This window comes from Opisthorchis viverrini, assembly GCF_000715545.1.
Source record: "Opisthorchis viverrini unplaced genomic scaffold opera_v5_166, whole genome shotgun sequence".
NCBI lineage: Eukaryota > Metazoa > Platyhelminthes > Trematoda > Opisthorchiida > Opisthorchiidae > Opisthorchis > Opisthorchis viverrini.
In genome coordinates this window covers 275,856-297,827 of record NW_008751820.1, presented here as the reverse complement: position 1 = coordinate 297,827, position 21,972 = coordinate 275,856, and the positions used below count along the sequence as shown (strand labels likewise).

At 47.5% G+C, this 21,972-nt stretch overlaps 1 protein-coding gene across 1 annotated transcript in view; it reads left to right on the top strand.

The window, feature by feature from the left end:
- T265_07244 (hypothetical protein) overlaps nucleotides 1–21,972 on the top strand; it is a gene marked incomplete at both ends in the record, with an annotated part of 43,713 nt that overhangs the window by 1,927 nt on the left and 19,814 nt on the right. Inside the window, 8 exons of the mRNA XM_009172718.1 lie at nucleotides 532–657; nucleotides 1,423–1,664; nucleotides 1,995–2,081; nucleotides 11,442–11,663; nucleotides 14,207–14,527; nucleotides 15,675–16,028; nucleotides 17,470–17,952; nucleotides 18,444–18,926. Coding sequence (XP_009170982.1) covers nucleotides 532–657; nucleotides 1,423–1,664; nucleotides 1,995–2,081; nucleotides 11,442–11,663; nucleotides 14,207–14,527; nucleotides 15,675–16,028; nucleotides 17,470–17,952; nucleotides 18,444–18,926 — 2,318 coding nt within the window. The remainder of the gene's footprint in view (nucleotides 1–531; nucleotides 658–1,422; nucleotides 1,665–1,994; nucleotides 2,082–11,441; nucleotides 11,664–14,206; nucleotides 14,528–15,674; nucleotides 16,029–17,469; nucleotides 17,953–18,443; nucleotides 18,927–21,972) is intronic.

Genomic DNA, 21,972 nt, shown 5'->3' with positions numbered 1-21,972 from the left:
GGTCCACGTCCTGCACGTGACACATGCGTCCAAATAATGTGATGTTCGGTTGTCCTCCGGACAACTGGATAGTTGTTTACTCCTTGTTCGGATTCATCGCCACCGCACATCACACGGCTCTTCTACCCCCACTGTGGCGCATTACGTGAATTTGAAAAGCTGTCTTGTTTTGAGATCGCCGACCATTGATGAGTCTCTATCAGCTATCGTTTGCGTAGTATTTGTATTTCGTCTTGCAAGGGCGAAGTGGCTTAGTAGTTAGAGCTCGTATTCACTGACCAGAAGGCCCGTGGTTTGAACCCGACCTCCGCCTCTCGACTCTCCCTGCCTAGGCTTGGACAACCTGACAGTATCCCAGTCCTTGTGCTTCCTTCGGGTGGCAGCTAGGCACCGAAAGGGTGTTACAGCTGAACGATTATTTTTCTTGCAAGGCTGTGCGGCATTTATGATGCATTCGCGCACTCGTCATTATTTTGTAATCGCCGTGGTTTGAAGTTTGTTTCATCTACTTGTTTCATCTACTTTCTACAGGTCGCTGCAGAACTCGCCTTACAAGACGAACAAAGTTTGTTGGCTGCCCGTAAACTGGTACTGCTTGTCGACCTGGATGAGACTGTGTTACACACGACAAATGACCCCCAGGCCTACCGATACAAGGTATGTTTGTTACTGGTAGCTCACTTGTCAGGGCTCTCACTTTTGTGATGCTGTGATAATGCGTTCGGATTGAGTGGATCAGCGGCGTAGCCCTACAAGCTGTCTTGCGGCTCGCAAGGAGACTCGGACAAAAGCGATGAATTAGTCAGGTACTCAGGTTTCTTTAGCATGTGTATGTACTTTTAGAATCTGGGTAGACACGTGATTTCCGATAACCAAGTAGAGTGATGAACACGATACAAGACATCCGACGATTCATGAGTGCTCTAGTTGGAGAAAGAAAAGTTAATCGATCGGGTCCTTATGCCCACGTGTCTTAGTTTGATCATACCCCCCAGACCCATGAGGAAGTCAGCGCCTCCATAATCATGCAAACGTCCTTTCTTTCGTAGGAGGAAACGGTGCTGAATATACCCGAAGATCAAGTCTGGTATTTACCAGCTTCTCGTCTAAATTGTGCTCCTCCGCGGTTGCGAAACATGGCTGTTAAGGGAGCATGCAAAACGTACTATCACTGTTGTCCGCCATAGATACTCATCAGTCTCTGTTGTGATTACATCATCGATTGAGTATGGCGTCAAATTTTCTTCAGTTCAAAATATCATCACTCGTGGTCATATAGAAGTTATGCATTTACTAGCGGTGTGTTACTTTCGGTGGCGAGAATCAGAGCTTGGTCCAGCATCAGCCTGAAGTCTAACCGACACTATGCACGTCAATCTCTGAGCTGTCCTACTGTAATGTTTAATTATCTGTTACTTTCAGAATGTCAGTCGCTATTGTCTGCCCGGTTCCCCTCTGGTCTACCACACCAGTTTTCGTCCGCACTTGAAGACTGTGCTGGATCGCTTGTCCAAGTACTACCAAATGCATATCTGCACTTTCGGGAATCGCATGTACGCACATCAACTGGCCGGCATGATTGATCCGAAACGCCGCTATTTTGCCCATCGAATCCTGTCTCGCGATGAGTGTTTCAATCCCGTCACCAAATCCGCAAATCTGAAGTAGGTTAATTCTTGTGTTCACGTGTTTTCGTGATGAGATTTTTTTCGGTCTCAGCACTTCCGAGCCGATTTCATGCTGGTTGATCAAGGTCCTCACAGTAATGCACTAAACATAAGGTTGCTGAAAACTCTTCGACAGCATACGACCGGTTTCGCCCTTCCACTTTGGGCTCATCAGGTAGGCGAAGTCCCGAGTTTCCGTCAACCTTATGTTCTACTTGAAACCAAATTGCACGAAATAGGCGAGTACACACTCATTTACAAGCAAATTTGGTTTTGCCAGAGACTCGCCTGGAACCCAGCTGGATCTATCGGTTTTGATGTTTCCAGGCAACCGAATGTGTTGCACCAGGCCGCCCCATGTTTCAGTCGCTACGATATTCAAGATATCGGGATACATAATGAGCTGGGTTCCAGGTGAGTCTCTCGCAAAACCGAATTTGTTTGCAAATGAGTGTATCCCGCTAGTTCCCATTTTATTCAGGATGTATGAAACGTTTTCGGTACCGTGACTTGATATACTGATTACCTGGGCAGGTACTGCAGATTTTTTCGCACAATCTATATTGTCGATTGGTCCCGATTTGTCATCTGAGCCACACCACACTGTTCGTGAAACATACTGATTTGCGAAACCTCTGTTGATGGTTACTTGCGAACCGTGATCCACTAAATGTGTCCAGCACCAGAAGCTGTGTTGGTTGGGACATGTGTTACGTATGCCGAACCATCGTTTGCCGAAGAGAGTGCTGTTTTCCATGCCCAATTCAGAGTGGTGTGAATAGAGAGGTGGCCAACCCTTGACTTGGCAGCGGAGTATGAAGGAGATCACGAAACGGTTGGGTGCTGTCGGTGCTACTCGCCTTCCATGATGAGGACCGCGTGATCCTCACTGTGCCTGGTTGGAGACACTACAAGATACGGCTGCCAACCGATGTCAGTGGCGTTCTTGTTGTCAGTTTCTATCCAGATCGCGTGAGTGAATGTCTGGAGGTGTAGGCACCTCGGAATGGTTGTGTAAAGCTAGCACTAAGGCCCTTCCCCGTCCACCTTTACTCTTTTCTTTACAATAAAGCTTTCAAATAGATCATGTTGTACGGCAGTGCTGCATGCTGTCGATGTTGTTGTTGTTGTGATCCACTAAAGCGACACTTCGAATTCCGACTGCCGTCTACACTGGCTATCAGAATCGTTTGCATAAATCGAAGGTTAGATCTCCGAATGCGTGTCTGTGCCACTGCGGAGAGGAGTTCTTCTTCTACTTGGTTCGAACCCGATTTCTGCCTCTCGACTTTCCCTGTCTAGGCTTGGGCAACCTGACAGTATCCCAGCCCTCGTGCTTTCTTTGACTGGCATCGCACCCAGGTTCCGAACGATTCACTTAATTTTCTTTACCTTCTATTTGAAATGATGACCTGTTCAGTGAAGCAACTCTTTGTAACTCTTCCATAGCCCTCCGTGTCTTGGTTCCATTGATTTTGACTACTAACGAGGTTTAAAAAAATATATAGTTGGTTCTTCCAACACACCTTCCAAACATCCTTTAGTGAATCAGTTTGTAGAGACTTTCGTATTTGGGAGTTGAGTGAATGGGCTATAAAATGGACAGCGTGCTTCGTTAAGACTACTAGATACGCGTGCTGCTGAAAGTTGAAATTACCGCAATTTCAGGATGAATAACCTTTACTTCCTGCCGGCAAATTTTCTAACACATTTGCAGATGGCCATTGAACACCTGTAAGTAAACTCAAGTTGGTAGCTGTAAAAACACACTTACTTGCAGTACAGTAGTTCAAGCTGCCATAATTTCGTACACCGATGATTTGGAAGAGTGGGGTAGATGGCTGCGCATTGGAGGCGTGTAAATACAGGGCTATCAGTGAACTTGGAGTGATTGGAAGAAGAGTTGTGCATTAAAGGCAATAGCTTGGATGCTTGAGCACCCCTGAGAGCCCCTCTCCGCCATATCTGGCAATATCCAGCCATTGATGTGTCCCGTCTCCGGACCCCCATCCAGAGAGACGGCAGTGACCTTTTTTTTCCTTTTTGACCAGCGCAGCTGAGTTTGCTGGTAATGACCCCTCCTGACTCGTTCCCACCCTTCACGTGGCTGTGCGGAAAGATCCCTTGGTAGAAGTCGGTCAACTGGCATACGCAGCACGTGGCCAGGCCAGCTCAACCTATCGATTGTGATCAGTTAATCTATCTTGGGCGAGTTATCCCTTCCGAATGCCTTTCGGCGCAGTTCAGCATTACTGATCCGGTGTTCCCACCAGACTCGGGCAATGCTCCGAAGGTATCGATGGTCAAACGCTGAAGGTCTTTTGACGTCCTTTGTGCGCAGCGGCCAGGTTTCTGACCCGTATAATAATATGGAGCGCGCCGCAACATTGTAAACTCGACCCTTGACGGATAAGCTGATGTCACGCCTGCGCCACAGGTGACACGGGTTCACAAAAGCTGATCTGACCTTCCTAATCCGGATGAAAATATTATCTTTCGCGAGACCACCAGGACTGATACAGCTGCCCAAGTAGACAAACTTGTCTACTACCTCAATCGGTTCATCCGTAAGCATGAGGTTAGGGTTCGATCCCACCGTGTCGTGGAACAACATCTTACGCTTTGCAGGTTTGAGGCGCATGCCGAACCGTGAGGCGGAATTATTTAGATTATTTAATATTGTTTGAATTACCACGGTGTCAGATCCAAGAAGAGCCACGCCTTTTGCTTACTCGATATCTGTGAGCGAACGCCAAGGGAGTACTTCGACACCATAGGCATTGGGGGCTGATGGTGAGTCTTCTATGATCGTACCAATGACGAGGTTGAAGAGGAAAGGTGAAAGAGGATAGCCATGCCTGACGCCACTTGATGTGGTGAACTCAGACTGGAGCTACCCGTAGACCTGCATATGTGCAAGGGAGTACAGCGCCTTAACGGGGGGGGGGGGAATAACTTTGCTCCACAAACACTGCCATAGGGCATGACGGTCCACAAAATCAGAGGCAGCTTTCAAGTCAAGGAAGGTAACCATTGTTGGGCGCTGGTAACATTGTCAGAGTACCAGGATCTGTCGAAGGGTGACAATATGATAGAGGCAGGACGGTTCACTATGTCAGGGCTCCTTGCTCGACGAAGGAGCCTGATAGCTATCGGCAGAAACTATCCTTCTCAGAGTCAGAATTGCAATTCGTTGAGGAATAAGCCGACGCTGCAAACGGGCACCGGTTTTTGTGTCGAGTGAGTAATCATAGCCGTTCCATCTTTGTCACGATCCACATGAAGGAACGGGACGCACAGAAATAAACATCTCACCAATGGCATATCTGTTACCTGTTTCGTCTGCCGCTCAGAGTTCTTTTCGCCCAACCCTGTGCTGAGTGGAACCAATTAAGAGCTGGACAGTGTATGACTTGGCAACGAAGTATCAAAACACTAACTGACGAACTGAGTCAGGTTGACAGCTGCCGCCTCCTTGGGTGGGGACTTAACTCGCCATTCGTTAATGACACCGGCAGAAATGCCAGTTAGTGGCCATCGTGCATCAATGCTATCACTTTGATTTCGTAGCTACCCAATTCCGGAACTAACTGAACATGCTATCGCTTCCAGGGCTTGGCCATGCCTCCCGCATTCCTACTTTCTGGTGATCGAAACTGTATCAGCTGGGACTAATGTATTCATGACAATTGGTTATAGCTGGTGAATTGGTTGACTGATTTATGTCCGTCGGTCAGAATAAAATCGTGCGTTTTCGGGAAATTCGAGCTCTTTGGGGCACAAATAAGGTTGCAGTACGTGAGAGTAAGTGAAAAAAAACGGAGATTTATGAGTTGTTCCTTCTTCTCCATCCCCAGAACACCGTTCCACAAAATCTTTGAAGGGATATTACGCATTTTCCCCTTACTGATCGGCTTGCGCCCCCGGTTTACTGAGGTCATGCGGCTGCCATGGTGAGTGTTTCGACTTATGAATCAGGCTACTTGTGAGTAGTGAGTAGTTTGGAAACCTCTCCCCTAGAAGACCATCGCCGGTATTTACTGACGCGCATTCGGCTGGCTTACCTAGGTTTTAGACGGTTGATAAAGAATGTCGTGCCACTATATTGTACTGCGCTTCTGATGGATTCTCCCATTTCCTGTTTGTATTAGGGCCTTATTTCCCCGAGGACTCAACCTGGTTTGCATCATCGACGACCGAGGTGAGGTGTGGGAATGGTCCCCTCACTTGATTCAAGTCAAACCCTATCGGTGAGTTATGAAAGTTCGCTGTTGGGATTTATGTGTGTCTGTGTGCCTACATCGCGTTGGTTACTTAACATGCGTCCTAGTTGCTTGGCAACGTGTTTCATTCTCTTCATCCATTCTACTCAGTCTTGCTCAGGACTGTCTGGATACCTCAACTCACGGTTTTGTTATCCATGCGACTAGATTCATGATGTTACTCTGTTCACCTCGTTTCCTAGATTTGTTTCATATTGTCCTCTTTTCGAAATCTTTACTCATTATAATATCATGTAATCAAGTTCATCCATGAATCACCATTCTCGAGTGCAATGCGCTGCTTAAAAGTTGAGACATTCCATCCGACGAAAATTCGCTTTGAAAACGCGAGAGCTTTTTATTTTGTACTTTTCTTTACTTCACTCATAGCTTACAGAAAAAGGGTATCACCATGCGTGAAATTCGCACCAACCAAGTGGACACGCTTCCACAATCACGTGCTAACTCCGGTCTTAGAAAGTTGGACATTAGAAGAAGGCCGAAAGAGCACGGGTTGTCGGGAATGCCGGAGTGCTGGGGGATAAGAAGGAATGGGTGAAGTAATCGGTACGACTACCTGTTAGTAGTGAGCGTAAGGACACAGGCGAGTCGGGAGTTCGCAGAGAGACACAGTTGGTGTAAGCTGTAAACATTTGTCAAAGCGAAGTGCACTCATCCGCAAACAAATTTGATTCTGCAGGAGGCTCACCGGGAACCCAACTAAATCTCTCGTTTTTCAAGTTTGCAAATGAGTGTATTTCGCCAATTTCATGTAATTCGGGTTCAGGTAGAACATAAGGTTGACGGGGACTCGTGGACTGCGCCTACCTGAGCGCTCCAAGAAGGGCAAAATCGATGGTGGGCTGTCGAAGAATTTTCAGCAACCTTATGGGTAGTGTATCACGTTTAAACATTTGTTTTAGTTGTAGTGACAAGGAAGGGAAGAGTTTCGGTATTCAAGCAACGGGGAATAGGTTAGAGACGTGGAATCGATGAAGCTAACGCTTTTTCTCTGAAGAGGTAGGTTGAAGAGGGGCTGGACGTGTTAAGAATGTTCCAAGGTAGGATGAATTTGAGTTTAGTGGGATATTGGAAGTTTGAGAGGGTAGTGAACTAATTGCAGACACGGACACACCTGTAGAAATCTGCTTGACTTGAGCTGATCAAGAAAAGTAAACGAGATGGATTGTTGACGGCGGATGCATTCTGGGTCGGTGACTTAGCGTTCCGAGGAAGTGTGGCACAGTCTGAGTGAATTCGGGGGGATTCAGAGGGGCTAACTTTCTGTCTTTGCAAACTCCAGTTATTGATGATCCCTCGTGTCTGATGATCGTCCGAAGATAAGAAGAATATTGGGAGCGATGGCACAACGAATGCTAGAACGTGACAAATTCAGCGAACGCGTGAATGCTGGAGAAAAACACAGAAATAGCGAGTTGGTGTCCAGTAAACTGGGTTTGTATTGACACTGAAAGCTGCGGGAAGGGCCCTCTCTAAACACCTTTCAGTTGAAAGCCTGAAAGTTGGTTGTATGTAAAATGGACAGACAGACTCCCTGTGGCGACTGTTTGATCAGGAAAGATTTCTGGACTGTAGACAAAATGATGGTGTTCGGATTTAGGCAATCCTCTGTGAGACTCGAGCGGGACCCATGCTTCGGAATAGTTAGTTGTCGGTTCATTCCAGTCAATGTGGGACAATCCCCGTAGAAAGGGACAGACGAAAACACCGTGGAAGCCAATTCCTGACCAGAGAGCATGGAGGTATCGAGCGGAAGAAAATATTGACGCCTCAACCCGAAGTGATAAAATTTTTGGAGTGAACGGTAAAGGCGTACATCTGTAGTAACGGCATTTTCCTCAGCGTAGTTCTCGGTCTGAGCCTCCCGCGCTAGCGTTCACGTCAAAACAACCACCAAAGGTTCACAAGGTCTTTTAATGCCCAAAACGAAGTCAAGGACTATTGTACAGCGCTTCGTATATATAGCGTAGGTGGTTGTAACCTGAAACTTCTGACGCGTTCTGGATGCGCCATTGGCAACCGGCATTCGGCCAATATTGGGTCATGATTGGCTTTTGGGTCCAGATTCTCGACCAATCAGATCTCGTCTTGATGCCGGACCGGCAAGCGTCCCAAATTCTTGGCCAGTCTCGTGCGGGTTAGACTTATCGGCCGTAGCAGCGCCTGAAGACGTGCGGTATAGCGGGACTTCCGGTCAGTAAATTCGCGCTCCAACCACTTGAGCCATCTCGCCATGAAAGTGATCAAGATGTGACTCGTGTGATGGTTTAAGAATAAACGGCGTGGGATTGGTCGGATAGGTCGTGAAGAAGACGAAGTCTCGGGTTTCTGGGTTGTCATGATTACAACATTTACACATCCAAGAATGCAAAGTTCAGCGAAAAAGTCGCCCGGGGTGGGGGTTGTACACACAATCGACATTTATCAGGTAAAAGAGTTCGTGTGCGTTATTACCCCAAGGCCAAAGAAAACCGTTGTAACTGTGGATAAAAGATAACATCTCAGTTAAAGAACTTGAAATTAGATATCTGGGCAACCGATGGTAATGTAGCCCCCCCTCTAAATAGAAGTCGGTTGAGTCGAACGACTTGGGTCAACTCACTCCATCTGGAGGTTCGCATTTACGCCAGAAACAAGACCAAAAGCGCAAAAATAATGGCTGAGTTAGCACTCTTCTGTAGGCCACGTGCTGCCAAATGACACCGAGTGCAAGGACAACGAGTATTTATGGTGTGGTGTATTCTCTTGGTTGTTTATTGTGGTGACTGGCAAGCGTTCAGCTGTAGCACCCTTCCGGTGCCTAGCTGCCATGCCACCCGAAGGAAGCACGAGGGCTGGGATACTGTCAGGTTGCCCAAGCCTAGACAGGGGAAGTCGAGTGGCGGAGGTCGGATTCGAACCACGATCAGTAAATTCGGATAACAACAGCCAATCTGAGATAACCACGATTGCTTATACGATGAAACCGATCTGGGAGGAGCGAAAGTTGGGATAGACAATGTGGTCATTTGCGATTGGTGTCTACGTACGTACTCACTAGCCAATGAGGGTCGAGATGGTCCAAATGGTTAGAGCGCGAATTTACTGACCAAAAGGTCCGTGGTTCGAACCCTACCTCGGCCTCCCGACTTCCCTGTCTAGACTTGGCAACCTCGCGGTGTCCCAGCCGTCTTGCAACCTTCAGGTGGCGTGGCAGCTGGGCACCGAAGGGGTGCTACAGCTGGACGATTTTTTCACTGACCAACGAGGCTTATGTAGTTTTGTTCACCCAGTGGTTAACGCGCGGACTCACATGTCGGAAGGCCCGTGGTTCGAACCCAACCTCTGCATCTCTACTGCTACCGTGTTAGCTTAAGCAGCCTAGCATTGTGTCAGCCCTCGTGCTTCCTTCGGCGACCAACCCAACAACGCAAGGTGAAGGCAAACGGATCACAGTTCCATACATCAGGAATATTTCGGAAATGACCGCACGCTTACTCCGACAGTACAACACAACCGTGTCCCACAAACCTGCAAACATCTTACGGAGAACGCTATCAAACCTAAGAAGATGATTGCACGCAATGTTTAGGACCAACGTCATGTACAAGATTCAGTGTGAAGATTGTGACAAACACTAAGTGGGACAAACAGATAGGAAGCTCTCTACCGGAACACATGAACACAAGCTTGCAACTTTCACTCGTCTCCTTGGACAAAGATCAAGATGGATATCATAATAATCGTTCAGCTGTAGTACCTTTTCGGTGCCCAGCTACCATGCCACCCGAAGGAAGCACGAGGGCTGGGATGCTACCAGGTTGCCCAAGCCTAGACTGGGGATATCGAGAGGCAGAGGTCGGGTTTGAACCACGGACCATCCGTTCAGTAAATTCGAGCACTAACCACTGAGCCATCTCGCCCCCTCAAGATGGATGCAAATTCAACTGGAGCATCCTTCACATATTGTCCTAAGTGAGAACAAAGAAAAAGCGTAAATTCATGGAAGCATGGTACTCCACTGAAAACTCCATAAAAAACATCGAAATTGACCCAGTCCATTGATCACTGCAAGCAAAAGAACTACGGAAAGAAAAGAAATAAAGCGTTCAGCTGTAGCACCCTTCCGGTGCCTAGCTGCCATGCCACCCGAAGGAAGCACGAGGGCTGGGATACTGCCAGGTTGCCCAAGCCTAGACAGGGGAAGTCGAGTGGCGGAGGTCGGATTCGAACCACGGACCTTCCGGTCAGTAAAATCGCGCTCTAACCACTTGGACAGAGGCGGATAAACTAAAACTAACAAACAATTAGGCTGAAGTAAGGGAACTACCAAAAATAGAAGCCTATGTCCCAACCAACCAAATTCAAGAGAGTTCCCGACGCAACACAAACCGGGAACGGACCTGAAACACCATAACAGTCACCCAACCAACCAATATAATACGAGACATATAGACTAAAACTCAGCGCAAGTCACGTCCGGGCCAATAATACTACAAGAAAGGTGTACGCCCATTAGCCAATCACATGTCAGGGTATTATATACTCTCCAAAAACTGTATAAACACATCTAGGCATGGAGAAAGTACCCACTCAACTGCGCACTGACTATGTCTCCTCAACTGGGGATGAAACTTTTCCAAACCGATTTTCAATCTCGGCGAATGGATCAACTACTAGCTGTTCAACCAACAATTTATTGTTGTTTAGGATCTATTTTTCGATGATTTGACGGCGATTTCCGGGAAAGTGGGGTTCAGTAGAATGCCAGAGGAATTTTTGTGCCCCACCAATGCAGCTTACTGTTGTCGTTACACTTCCGTGCCCGATTGAGTGATTATTTCGTAAGCTTTGTTATTAACTGCTCGACTGTTCTCTGTTGGCCAACTTTAGCCATTCTAATTTCATGTGTTTTTCAATTTTTGGGTTAATTTCCCGGTAAGCTTTGTTATTAACTGCTCGACTGTTCTCTGTTGGCCAACTTTAGCCATTCTAATTTCATGTGTTTTTCAATTTTTGGGTATAATTTCCCGCAGAATCCATTTCGTTCTTCATTAAACTGCACTACTGTCCTCTCCCCCAGTACTTTTCTCGTGAATTATGCCTGATTGCATCACTAAGCACGTCTTGATTGCTTGCATTTGTAGTCGCTATCATCTCAGGTGAATATCTTCACCTTTGTCCGTTTGTTACCCGTTTTTCGCTCTGTTTTCAGCTATCTCTTGACCCAATTTTAGGTCCCACGACCGGAGATTTCTGTGCCCGAGATACACAGGAATTCCTCCGATTCTGATATTGTCCGATATTCGTACAGCACTGAGTAGTTGCTTCAGTGGTCTCCTCACTACTGATACGATTAATCGTTCTTCTTGTGTCAAGTGGAGTCAAAAGCTACGCATAGATTGATGTTTAGCCCCAGGACGTTGCCAAATACCTTGTCATGAGAATTTTGGAATGTCACCAAATCTCTAACGAACCCTATCCCATTCCAATCCTCCCCGCTCTATTTCAGTTTCTTCCAGGATGCTTGTGATACCAAGCATTTTGCTTGGTCTAGTCCCAGTGGGAGACAGGGCAAAGAGTCGTCCGTTTCGGAATCATTGGCTGTTTCTTCCGCACCTGTGACTAGTGAAACTACGGATTTGGTGAAGACCAACGGGACTGAACCATCAACTCAGCTGCCTGTTGAACCGGTTGATGAAGTGGCTTCTGAGCCGAAAACTCATTTGACAAGGTTGGTCATAAATAATCTTGTTCGTTTTGTCGGATAGTCGTTCACAGCTAAGATTACGGTTTGCCTAGTTCTGTTGAACGGAGATAGTTTTCAGGCTAACAGCTAGAGAGGACCAACAGACCTTTACTCACCAACAGCCAATCAACATAATCTATCTGTTAGGCGCCCATCCAGTCGGTCTTTGAAAGCATTCATGGCTTCAGAAGAGCTTGATAACAATCAGTAGTTTTTATTTGGGCAACGTTTCGCTTTTGATACAAAAGCTTCATCAGGCCAAGTGAACAGGTCACCGAATTGGCCAGGTTATAAGACAGACGGGGAACCAATCAGTAAGTCCTCTTCACACTAGATCAGTGTTGAGTGTCAATTAACTGCTCTTGTCGGCTAGTGTGGGTGCCAAAATCTTGAACTGATGGATTGGAGGAGTTCCAAATTAGTTACGATCGCTTTTCGTTCCTCGTTCTTTCACTCCAGGCTGCCTCACTTAATGATTCACCTCGGGTGCCACTGGTAGATTTTCCCTGATCTTTGTGGGGTTGTGTGCTCCGACAATTTAGTTTCAGGGGGGTTGACGTCCAGTGGATTTCAGATGATGACCACTCTTCCTTCTGATGACCGCACACCAACACGTGTCTGCTCGAGTGACTGATTGGTTCTCCGTCTGTCTTGTAACCTGGCCAATTTGGAGACCTGTTCACTTGGCCTGATGAAGCTTTTGTATCAAAAGCGAAACGTTGCCCAAATAAAAACTACCGATTGTTTACCAAGCTCTTCTGAAACAACGACTTCTAAATCGGTTCCAAACTTTTTTCCAATTCATGGCTTTACTTGCACGGCGGGTAATTAAGTCGTGGGAAACGTTCAGCGCCATCAACTGCGGTGGCTTGCTTGGAGGATTGCGTACCGAGACGAGTGTTGTTCTCCATACCCCCTTCAGAATGGTATAAATCGCAATGTATCGCTTAGCATGAGGGTGTGAAAGGGTTCCCGAAGAATCTATGTGTTGTTGATGCCTTCCAGGCTTGAATCCCCGCGATTGGCCTGTAGCAAATGGTGGTCAGTCGGATGTCAGTGGCCTTCGCGCGGTCACTTTCTTTCCAGATTGTTCGGTTGGGCGCTTGGAGGCATAGGCCCCTCAGTATGCTTACGATAAGCCAGCAACAATCCTTCCCTCACCCGTCAGTTTCCCTCATTTTTTCTCATATATAGATAAAAATTTTGGTTGTACGACAGAGAAGCATCAGTGCAAACACTGATTTAGCTGTCTCTGATGGTGGTAAAAAAACGTCCAGCTGTAGCACCCTTTCGGCACATAACTGCTATGCCACCCGAAGGTTACACGTGGGCTGGGATACTACCAGGGTGCCCAAGCCTAGACAGGGGAAGTTGAGAGGCAGAGGTCGGGTTCAAACCTTTCGGTCAGTAAATCCGCGCTCTAACCACTTGAGCCACCTGATGGTAATACTAATTAGGAAAGTTGTTCCAACCGCATTCAATAAGTGAATGACTTGGTTTGGAATGGGATTCAACCTGCATTCAGTCACCAAATTATCGTGCCCCTTTTTGTCAATCGGAAATGGAGATCTGATTTACTTTTCATCTTCAGGAAGTGGTAAGTAGTGATGAGGGTTTCGGCATTCCTATATCTCCAAAGTGGGATCACCTCGAGCGTAAAGGGGTTCTCTTGCTGGATTGCGTCCTATCGAAGAAATGGTTTTCGGTAGATGGTTACTAGACCGTGTCTGATCTCATTTATTCACCTCCTTATCCAGTACCCCCCTTCCAGCCGCCGTCCCGCGCTTCGTATCTCACTTTAACGTTCAAGTCAACTACTCGTAACTGGGGGGGGGGGGTGATTGGGTTAAATTTCCACTTTGTGGGGTAAACCTCACAGCACGAGCATACTATGTCGGTTCTAGATTTCCTTGGTTAGCATCAGCTTGGGTATTCGTTAGTTCCCTTACCTGGAGGGGATCCCTCCCTGTTTCGGACCTGAATTATTGTCTAAAAACAGGGAATTGATGCTGATTTCGGACATTAGTCAGTCTGATGGGATCTTTTTCAAGATGTGTGCACGTTCAGCAAGCTCTGAGGGCACCAGAAATGATGTGAGGTCATCCGTTATGATGAGAGCTGGTGCATTGAACCTCTTCGGTCGTAATCATGGACGGCGGAAGTTGGGCACAATGCTTCGTGTAACATATCTTGAAGATATTTATCTGACCTGGTGATTTCCGTCCTTCCCGTTCAATCAACTGTTTGTTACTGGAACGTGTTGCTCTGTAGCATTCCCGATTGTTTCCGCCCCAATACCTCCTGATTATGTGCGTTCACGCGCCCACAATGTTCTACGGGAGAGGAACCGTCTCGATTACAGTGGAAAGTTGCAATGTGATGGAGGTCTGCCTCCGTTTGTTTGACTAACTTTCGATTTTCCCATAGCCCGGTTCCTGTTTCAAGAAGCACCTTGTTTCTGGTAACTCGCCGCATCAGATGCCGTGCTTTGCCTGCATTATGCAGTACATTTTTTACTCGCTTTTTAGCGACTCACAGATTGATGGGACTTCTGCAACTTCCGATGATTCATCCGCCAAGACTGAAACCGAACGCGATGGTTGCACCGAGCCATCGTCGAACTCGGTTGTGGAAGCTGACCCGGAACCAGATTCTTCTTCTGCTTCGGAAGGGACTCATGTGCCACTGACTCCAGAAGAGCTTTTCGAAGCTGCAGACGGGAACTACCTGCTTCGCCTTCAAGATATTCTCATTTCCCTACATCGGAGCTACTTTCGTGAGTACGATCGTTGGCGAGCCCGAAAAGCGAGCGAAATCGACCGAGTGGCTCGACAACGTGATGGTACAGGGTAAGTATTGATTGTTTCTTTGGTGAGCTCTGTATGGCTCAGTGATTAAGGCACTAGTTGATTTGTGGTTCGTGATTCGAACCTAGCCCCTGCATCTCAACTTTTCCCGTCTAGTTTAGGCAGCTGGCAGTACAGCTCTGTATGGCTCAGTGATTAAGGCACTAGTTGATTTGTGGTTCGTGATTCGAACCTAGCCCCTGCATCTCAACTTTTCCCGTCTAGTTTAGGCAGACTGGCAGTACCTCAACCCTCGTGCTTCCTTTGGGTAGCACGGCAACTAGGTACCGGAAGGGTGCTAGAGGTGTACGAACGAGATGTTTCTTCGGTTACTGTGTGGCACCTGTAGGATGTTTCCACTCTGTCGAATTTTGATCACACGGCAGCAGTAAAATACGGCGGTCAAGAGTGCCCGGTCTTCGCCCTCCTTTCTAACTTGGCGATGGACAAAGGTTCTCAGGGCCCCGAGTCGGCGAGAATATAAGGCTTCGGTATCCCGATCAAAATCCCGTATGTGGATGGCATCGCCCCTTTCAGTTATTCCCCTCTCTCTCTTAAATCTTTTGGAAAGTAGGTTAGTGGTGGGCATTGACGAGTAGTCAAGCCAAGAACGACATTTTATTATAACCCAATACCTCCACAGCTTTAACTGCGTGCATTACGTGACCCCTTTGCGTGTGCTGTTCGGTGAGATTTCTTTTATAGGTGCTACGAATCATACGTCAAAGGTGAACACGAAAAAGTGACCTGTGTAATGTCTACAAGCCGGTGAACATAGCATTTCTTTCAATCAGGACCTGTTGGGATCGAAATCACTATGTGACAGCAAACCATTGAAATCGGCTCTGTACCGATGCTTCACTCCGTTTGTCTGGTTCTCCTGTACGTGTATGAATAGTTAATGAGCTCCAGCTAGGAAGGTGTACGCTTACTTGCTCGTCATGAATGGGTTGAGTCTCATCCAGTACGTTCTTTACCAGATATGTTTATGGAATTATGCTGGCTCAAACCCATAACCGTACATGCCAGCGATTTTTAGGACCAAGTGGACTAAGTGGTCATCACAAACTACCGAGAAAATGTTGGTTTTTGCGGCAATTTGTGGCCTCGTTTGAAGTTTCTCACTCTTACATTTTCGTTTTCCTTACAGTGATCAAGAATCCTCCTCGCCCTCCTTGTCATCTTCGCCATCTCCGCCGTTACCGTCATCTGACCATCAGCAAACCGAAACTGGTTGTGTGCCAAATCTAGCCCACATCATTGCGCAACATCGGGCTAACGTCCTTGGTCCGGACTGTCACATTACCTTGTCTGGACTGGCGCCTTCCCATCTACCGGAGCGCTGTTTTGCTGCACGCATTGCTCGTAACCTCGGTGCCGTACTCCATGGAGGTCTGCGACTTCCACCCTCTCAATCAGCACCGGTTTTAGAGGAATCCGCTCGGGTTACACAATCCACACACAAAGAACCCTCTACTTCGCCCGTGGAAGCTCTTGAACACGAGTATGTCACTGTATCAGAAGCGTTGGAGACGTCCACTACTCTGACCATCATTTATTCTTCATTTGTTCACAGTGCTATGCCTCCGTCGCAATTTCTTCTACTGTATTGCGGTCATTGCTGGCAGTGATTTCTGAGTACCCGCCACATCAAGTACTCACTTAGACTTTGCATTGCAGGTATAGAACATATGAATGGGTATCAGTCGCACAATTCCTCGTTCCCTCGGAGTATGAGAGCTGCCGGGAAGCCGGCAGTCTCCAATCCGTCTGGGTTTCAAAGCATAAATCGTGGACAGTGACCAGGTTGTTCATTGATGTTTGCTTACTCCTCAGAAGGAGAGACCGCTTCTGGTACAGTTTGACTAGCAGTGTTTTCCAGCTGGACTTGCATGCAGAACTAAAGGCAGCTGCTCAGTGGTTAGGGCGCCAACTCACTGACCGGAAGGTCCGTGGTTTGAACCGAACCCCAGTATCTCAACTGCTCCTATCTGTGCTTGGTCAGCTGAACAGAATTTAACTTCTCCTAATTTCTTCGGATGATATGTGAGCTAGGCACAGAAAGGATGCTACAGCTGAACGATAGAAGGCCTCAACACCTTTCTAGTCGATGTTTCCACAGGAAATGGGTAATACGTTCACACTACAGTCGCAGAATATGTGCTTTGCCCCCTTTCTGAACACAACTGCGAACGAACCGAGCGAATCGAACTGAATTAGAGGGGTGTTCATCTTATGGAGGACCGATTGCCTTAAAATTGTGAGTATACTGCATAGTTATGCAGTCATACTAAGAACGGAGCCGTTACCAGAAAGACTGTGGGTCCGATAGCGCAGTAGCGTCCTAGCCTCCGATTTTAATGAACAAACTGAAATGACGCTGGTGCTGTAAGTATCAGTGGTCGGCAAAGGTAGTTTTGGCTCTTTCCGTACAGTTTCTTGCGCAAAGGTAGTTTTGGCTCTTTCCGTACAGGAATTTCCGTACCAGGAATTCGGGACCAATTTCGCTCCGATATGCCTGTTTCGCAGAAAAGTGCTCTGTAGTGGTGTGTCACTATGTGTCCAGTTTGATGCAGACATTGCCCCGTAGGCCGCAGCCTCTCGTTTAGCTGTAACTTTCGGTGCCTAGCTGCCATGCCACCCGAGGGGAATCACGAGGGTCGAGATACTGCCAGGTTGCCCAAGTCTAGACAAGAGAAGTCGAGAGGCAGAGGTCGGGTTCGAACCACGGACCATCCGGTCAGTAAATTCCCGCTCTAACCACTGAGCCATCTCGCTCGCCCCTCTCGGTGTTGTCAGTCGTACCCATTTCCATGAGACCATCGAGCAACATTGTCTAATGCCTAGCACAAGCACATATCATTGTTAATGAAAGTTTTTCTGTAAGTTTTTCTGTTTTCTTTATCATGACTACATTTTATCCCGATTCTTTTGTCCAACAATAGGAACGTCGTCCACCCGCCCGGGCCGCGGAATGTCTACACCACACATCTGATTGCATGCCGTCGTGGTACAGAAAAGCACAATGCAGCCACAGAGTTTCTGCACACGTGGCCTTGCGATGTGTCCCCGCCGCCTTTGCACATCGTATCACCCCACTGGCTCTGGGCGTGTCATTTCCACTGGACGCGTTTTCCCGAATCTGATTTCCCGCTAGTTCACGACTATCACCCAAGCGAATTCGATCCGGAGCTTGAACCGGCTCCCGGCACTTTCCGTTATGCTCGTCGCCATCGGCGACATCATGCGGAACACGGACCGCCCCCGGTGTTGCCACGCTTGACAGAACAGCAAGATCTTTTCCGATATCATGTCCCTCATCGTTCGTCAAAACATCACCACCGGCATTCCCATCATCACCATCACCATCGTAAACATTCGCGGCATCCATCAAAACAGAACCCGACAGAATCTTCTCTGTCACAAAAGTATGTTCTTAACCTATTTCCCCCTATATCGGTGTGCCATAGCAGGTTGTCTACACACGCTCTCACGTTCATCATATCCACATTTTTCCCGCTTCGTTACCTGCTTCTCATCATACTGTAGAAAAAAAATTGTTCAGCTGTAGCACCCTTTCGGTGCCTAACTGTCATGCCACCTGGGGGAATCACGAGGGTCGAGATACTGCCAGGTTGCCCAAGTCTAGACAAGAGAAGTCGAGAGGCAGAGGTCGGGTTCGAACCACGGACCATCCGGTCAGTAAATTCCCGCTCTAACCACTGAGCCATCTCGCTCGCCCCTCTCGGTGTTGTCAGTCGTACCCATTTCCATGAGACCATCGAGCAACATTGTCTAATGCCTAGCACAAGCACATATCATTGTTAATGAAAGTCTGACCATCCTCATGCCTTAAGTAAGTTTTTCTGTTTTCTTTATCATGACTACATTTTATCCCGATTCTTTTGTCCAACAATAGGAACGTCGTCCACCCGCCCGGGCCGCGGAATGTCTACACCACACATCTGATTGCATGCCGTCGTGGTACAGAAAAGCACAATGCAGCCACAGAGTTTCTGCACACGTGGCCTTGCGATGTGTCCCCGCCGCCTTTGCACATCGTATCACCCCACTGGCTCTGGGCGTGTCATTTCCACTGGACGCGTTTTCCCGAATCTGATTTCCCGCTAGTTCACGACTATCACCCAAGCGAATTCGATCCGGAGCTTGAACCGGCTCCCGGCACTTTCCGTTATGCTCGTCGCCATCGGCGACATCATGCGGAACACGGACCGCCCCCGGTGTTGCCACGCTTGACAGAACAGCAAGATCTTTTCCGATATCATGTCCCTCATCGTTCGTCAAAACATCACCACCGGCATTCCCATCATCACCATCACCATCGTAAACATTCGCGGCATCCATCAAAACAGAACCCGACAGAATCTTCTCTGTCACAAAAGTATGTTCTTAACCTATTTCCCCCTATATCGGTGTGCCATAGCAGGTTGTCTACACACGCTCTCACGTTCATCATATCCACATTTTTCCCGCTTCGTTACCTGCTTCTCATCATACTGTAGAAAAAAATTGTTCAGCTGTAGCACCCTTTCGGTGCCTAACTGCCATGCCACCCGAAGGTTGCACGGGGGCTTGGATACTGCCAGGTTGCCTAAGTTTAAACAGGGAAAGTTGAGAGGTAAAGGTTGGGTTCGAACCACGGACCTTTCGGTCAGTAAATTCGCGCCCCAAAAACTTGGGTCATCTCGTCATACTGTACCACACGATGTAGGTTTTTAAGGGTACTAGGGTCTGCTCATTGGGCGCATTTGTGTGAACAACTTCCTTCTGGTCGTTTTCAAACCTTTGCAGTAAGTTCTCTTCTAACCTCGTATTCTCAGCATCAACACACATTATTGTTCCACTGCTATCAATGGTGATGATGATGAGAACGGGGTTAGAGCGCGAATTTACTGACCGGAAGGTCCATGGTTCGAACCCGACCCCTACCTCTCGACTTCTGTCTAGGCTTGGGCAACCTGGCAGTATCCCAGCCCTCGTGCAACCTTGCTGTGGCATGGCAGCGAGGCACCGAAACGGTGCTACAGCCGAACGATGATGAAAACAGTCGGTTTCATTCCCATGCACAATGAAACCCTACATGGTTGCTTGTGTCACCCTTAAAAGTAACTGTTCAGCTGGGCACCCTTTCGGCGCCTAGCTGTCATGTCACTCGAAGGAAGCATGAGGGCTGGGATACTGCCAGGTTGCTCAAGCGTAGACAGTGGTCCTTTTGTTATGTTTAACTCCGGTATTGTTTGTCATCATCTCTTAGCTTGGATCGAATCGGCTTGAAAAAAATGACTGTATTTATTGATTAGGCTCACTATCGACACGTTGATTTTTCCTCTTTTCCAATCGGTCCTTTGAGTCATCTCACCCTCTCTATCATCTGTTGGTTTCTTCTGTTTCACTCAGTTTACTTCAAGCTAAGGGTAACCGGTCGGATATAGACTGACCTTCACAAGAAGTGCTCTCCACTACTGGTATAGTTTAGAACGGTCAAGCATCATACTAGTGTAACGGTAATACTACTGATGGAAGTGGCATGCGAGTAGTATGTTTCTCGTAAGTCCGCTTCGCGTCTCTTGAAAAGGGAGATCTATTGCGGATTTGTGGAGTTGCTTTGTAGCATCTGCTTGGATTTGAGTAACAGTCGATGAATATCCAGGAAAGTTCAGGAAGACGCATTCAAAAGAACATGGGTGTTCACTTTTTATAATTAAGATGCATGTGAGAGTTTTGCTTTCCTGTCCAGTAGTGTGTAACTGGTCAGCTGGCATTTTCTAATAAATAACTCCGCAGCGGAGCTGAACTCGGTGAGATAAAGTTGTTGATGAAAATTCCAATCGTGTTAGCACGACAGCAACGATCTGAAAGTGTTAGGCGGATCCCGCTCGCAGTCAGGTGCTGCTGCGGCCGGCAGGCCTCCCTCACGCAACATTGGCTGAAAATTCGGGACGCTTGCGGTGTGGACATCAAGCGGAGATCTGATTGGTCGGAACCCTGGACCCAGCGGCCACTCATAACCCAGTATTGGCCAGTTGCCAGTGGTGAGCCTAGAACGCTTCGGAATTTCAGAAAGTAGTTGCCGCTTACGCTATATAAATGAGGCGCTGTACAAGTGTATTTGACTTCGCTTTGGACGTTAATAAACCTTGTGCACCTTTGGTGGTTGTTTTGACATGAGGTTCGGACCGAGAACTAAACTGAAGAAAATACCGTCATTACAGAAAGTTAGCTAACGAAAAGACGTAACTGGTGTTTACGGAAGCTATCCTTGAAATCACCTGGCCTAGCGGTTAGCTCGTCATCATCATCCGCTTTAAAAATCACCTACCACAGTTTCGTTCGCAGTTGATTTGGAAGTTGAAGTAGACGGCTACATATTGGATTTCATTGCTGATACCATTGATGTGGAAATACAGCGGTGTCAGCGGACTTGTACACTAGGGATGTCGGGATGGGTAACAACAACTTGGACGCATGAGCGCCATTCAGGGCACGACTGGTGTCCTCGTCCAGGTAGATGGCAATGAGCTGCGCTGGTAAGGGCCGTTTTTACACTTCGTTAGGCCGTTTCTACACTTCGCTTGGTGATGCAAGGATGCCTTCAGCTGGCATTCGGAGCCGGCGTAACCCATGTATTGGGCTCACTTCGTCTGTTGGAAGCGAGTTCGTTTGGTCGGAAACCATTCGACGCACTTCGGCATCACTGACTGATCCAGTGTTACCGGTGTTATCCGAAGACATCGATATTCAAGCATTGAGGTTGGTTTCTGTTCAGGCAATATACCTGATCAGCGTACTTCGCTGGGGTTTTAAAAAGCCTTCGTTACATTTTTTTCAAGATATTTCTTTGTTCCGTGTGAATTTCCCCCATTTTCATCCCACTCCCATGTAGGACGAGAATTTGATGGAAACAGCAAGTTTCTTTTGGGAGCTGGAACTACGGACAAGCAACATCTCCAGCCCGGCTGCGCATCGCGTTCGGAGAGTTGGAAAAGAAACAGCGCATAGCGCAGCTAAAATTTACCGGTTTTTGAGGCCCCCCAGACTTACCTCTGTGCATTCGGAGCACCAATGAATTATAGTGTACGGGTGGCTACATCCAGGGGCATCTTCAGAGATACCGTTAACGCATGTTAACTCAATCCCAGCTGTGAATCTGTCTGATGGCGTTGAGAGCACTTCTTCAGCCCTACAGACCATATGCAGCTGTATCACGGAATCACCCTCATCTGGGGGAATGATTTCTTCTTGGGAGGTACTTTGTATTTGGGTCAGATTATGTGTCGCCAAAAGAATCTGAGTTTCGAATTCCTAATGTGTCTTGAGTTTGAACTTTCATCGAATGCTGAAGGTTCAGACGGATAGAGAGGGAGTTGCGTATTTGATATACTCCTTGGAGAAAGGTTTAAACAAACGTTGTTGTACTTGCCAAGTTA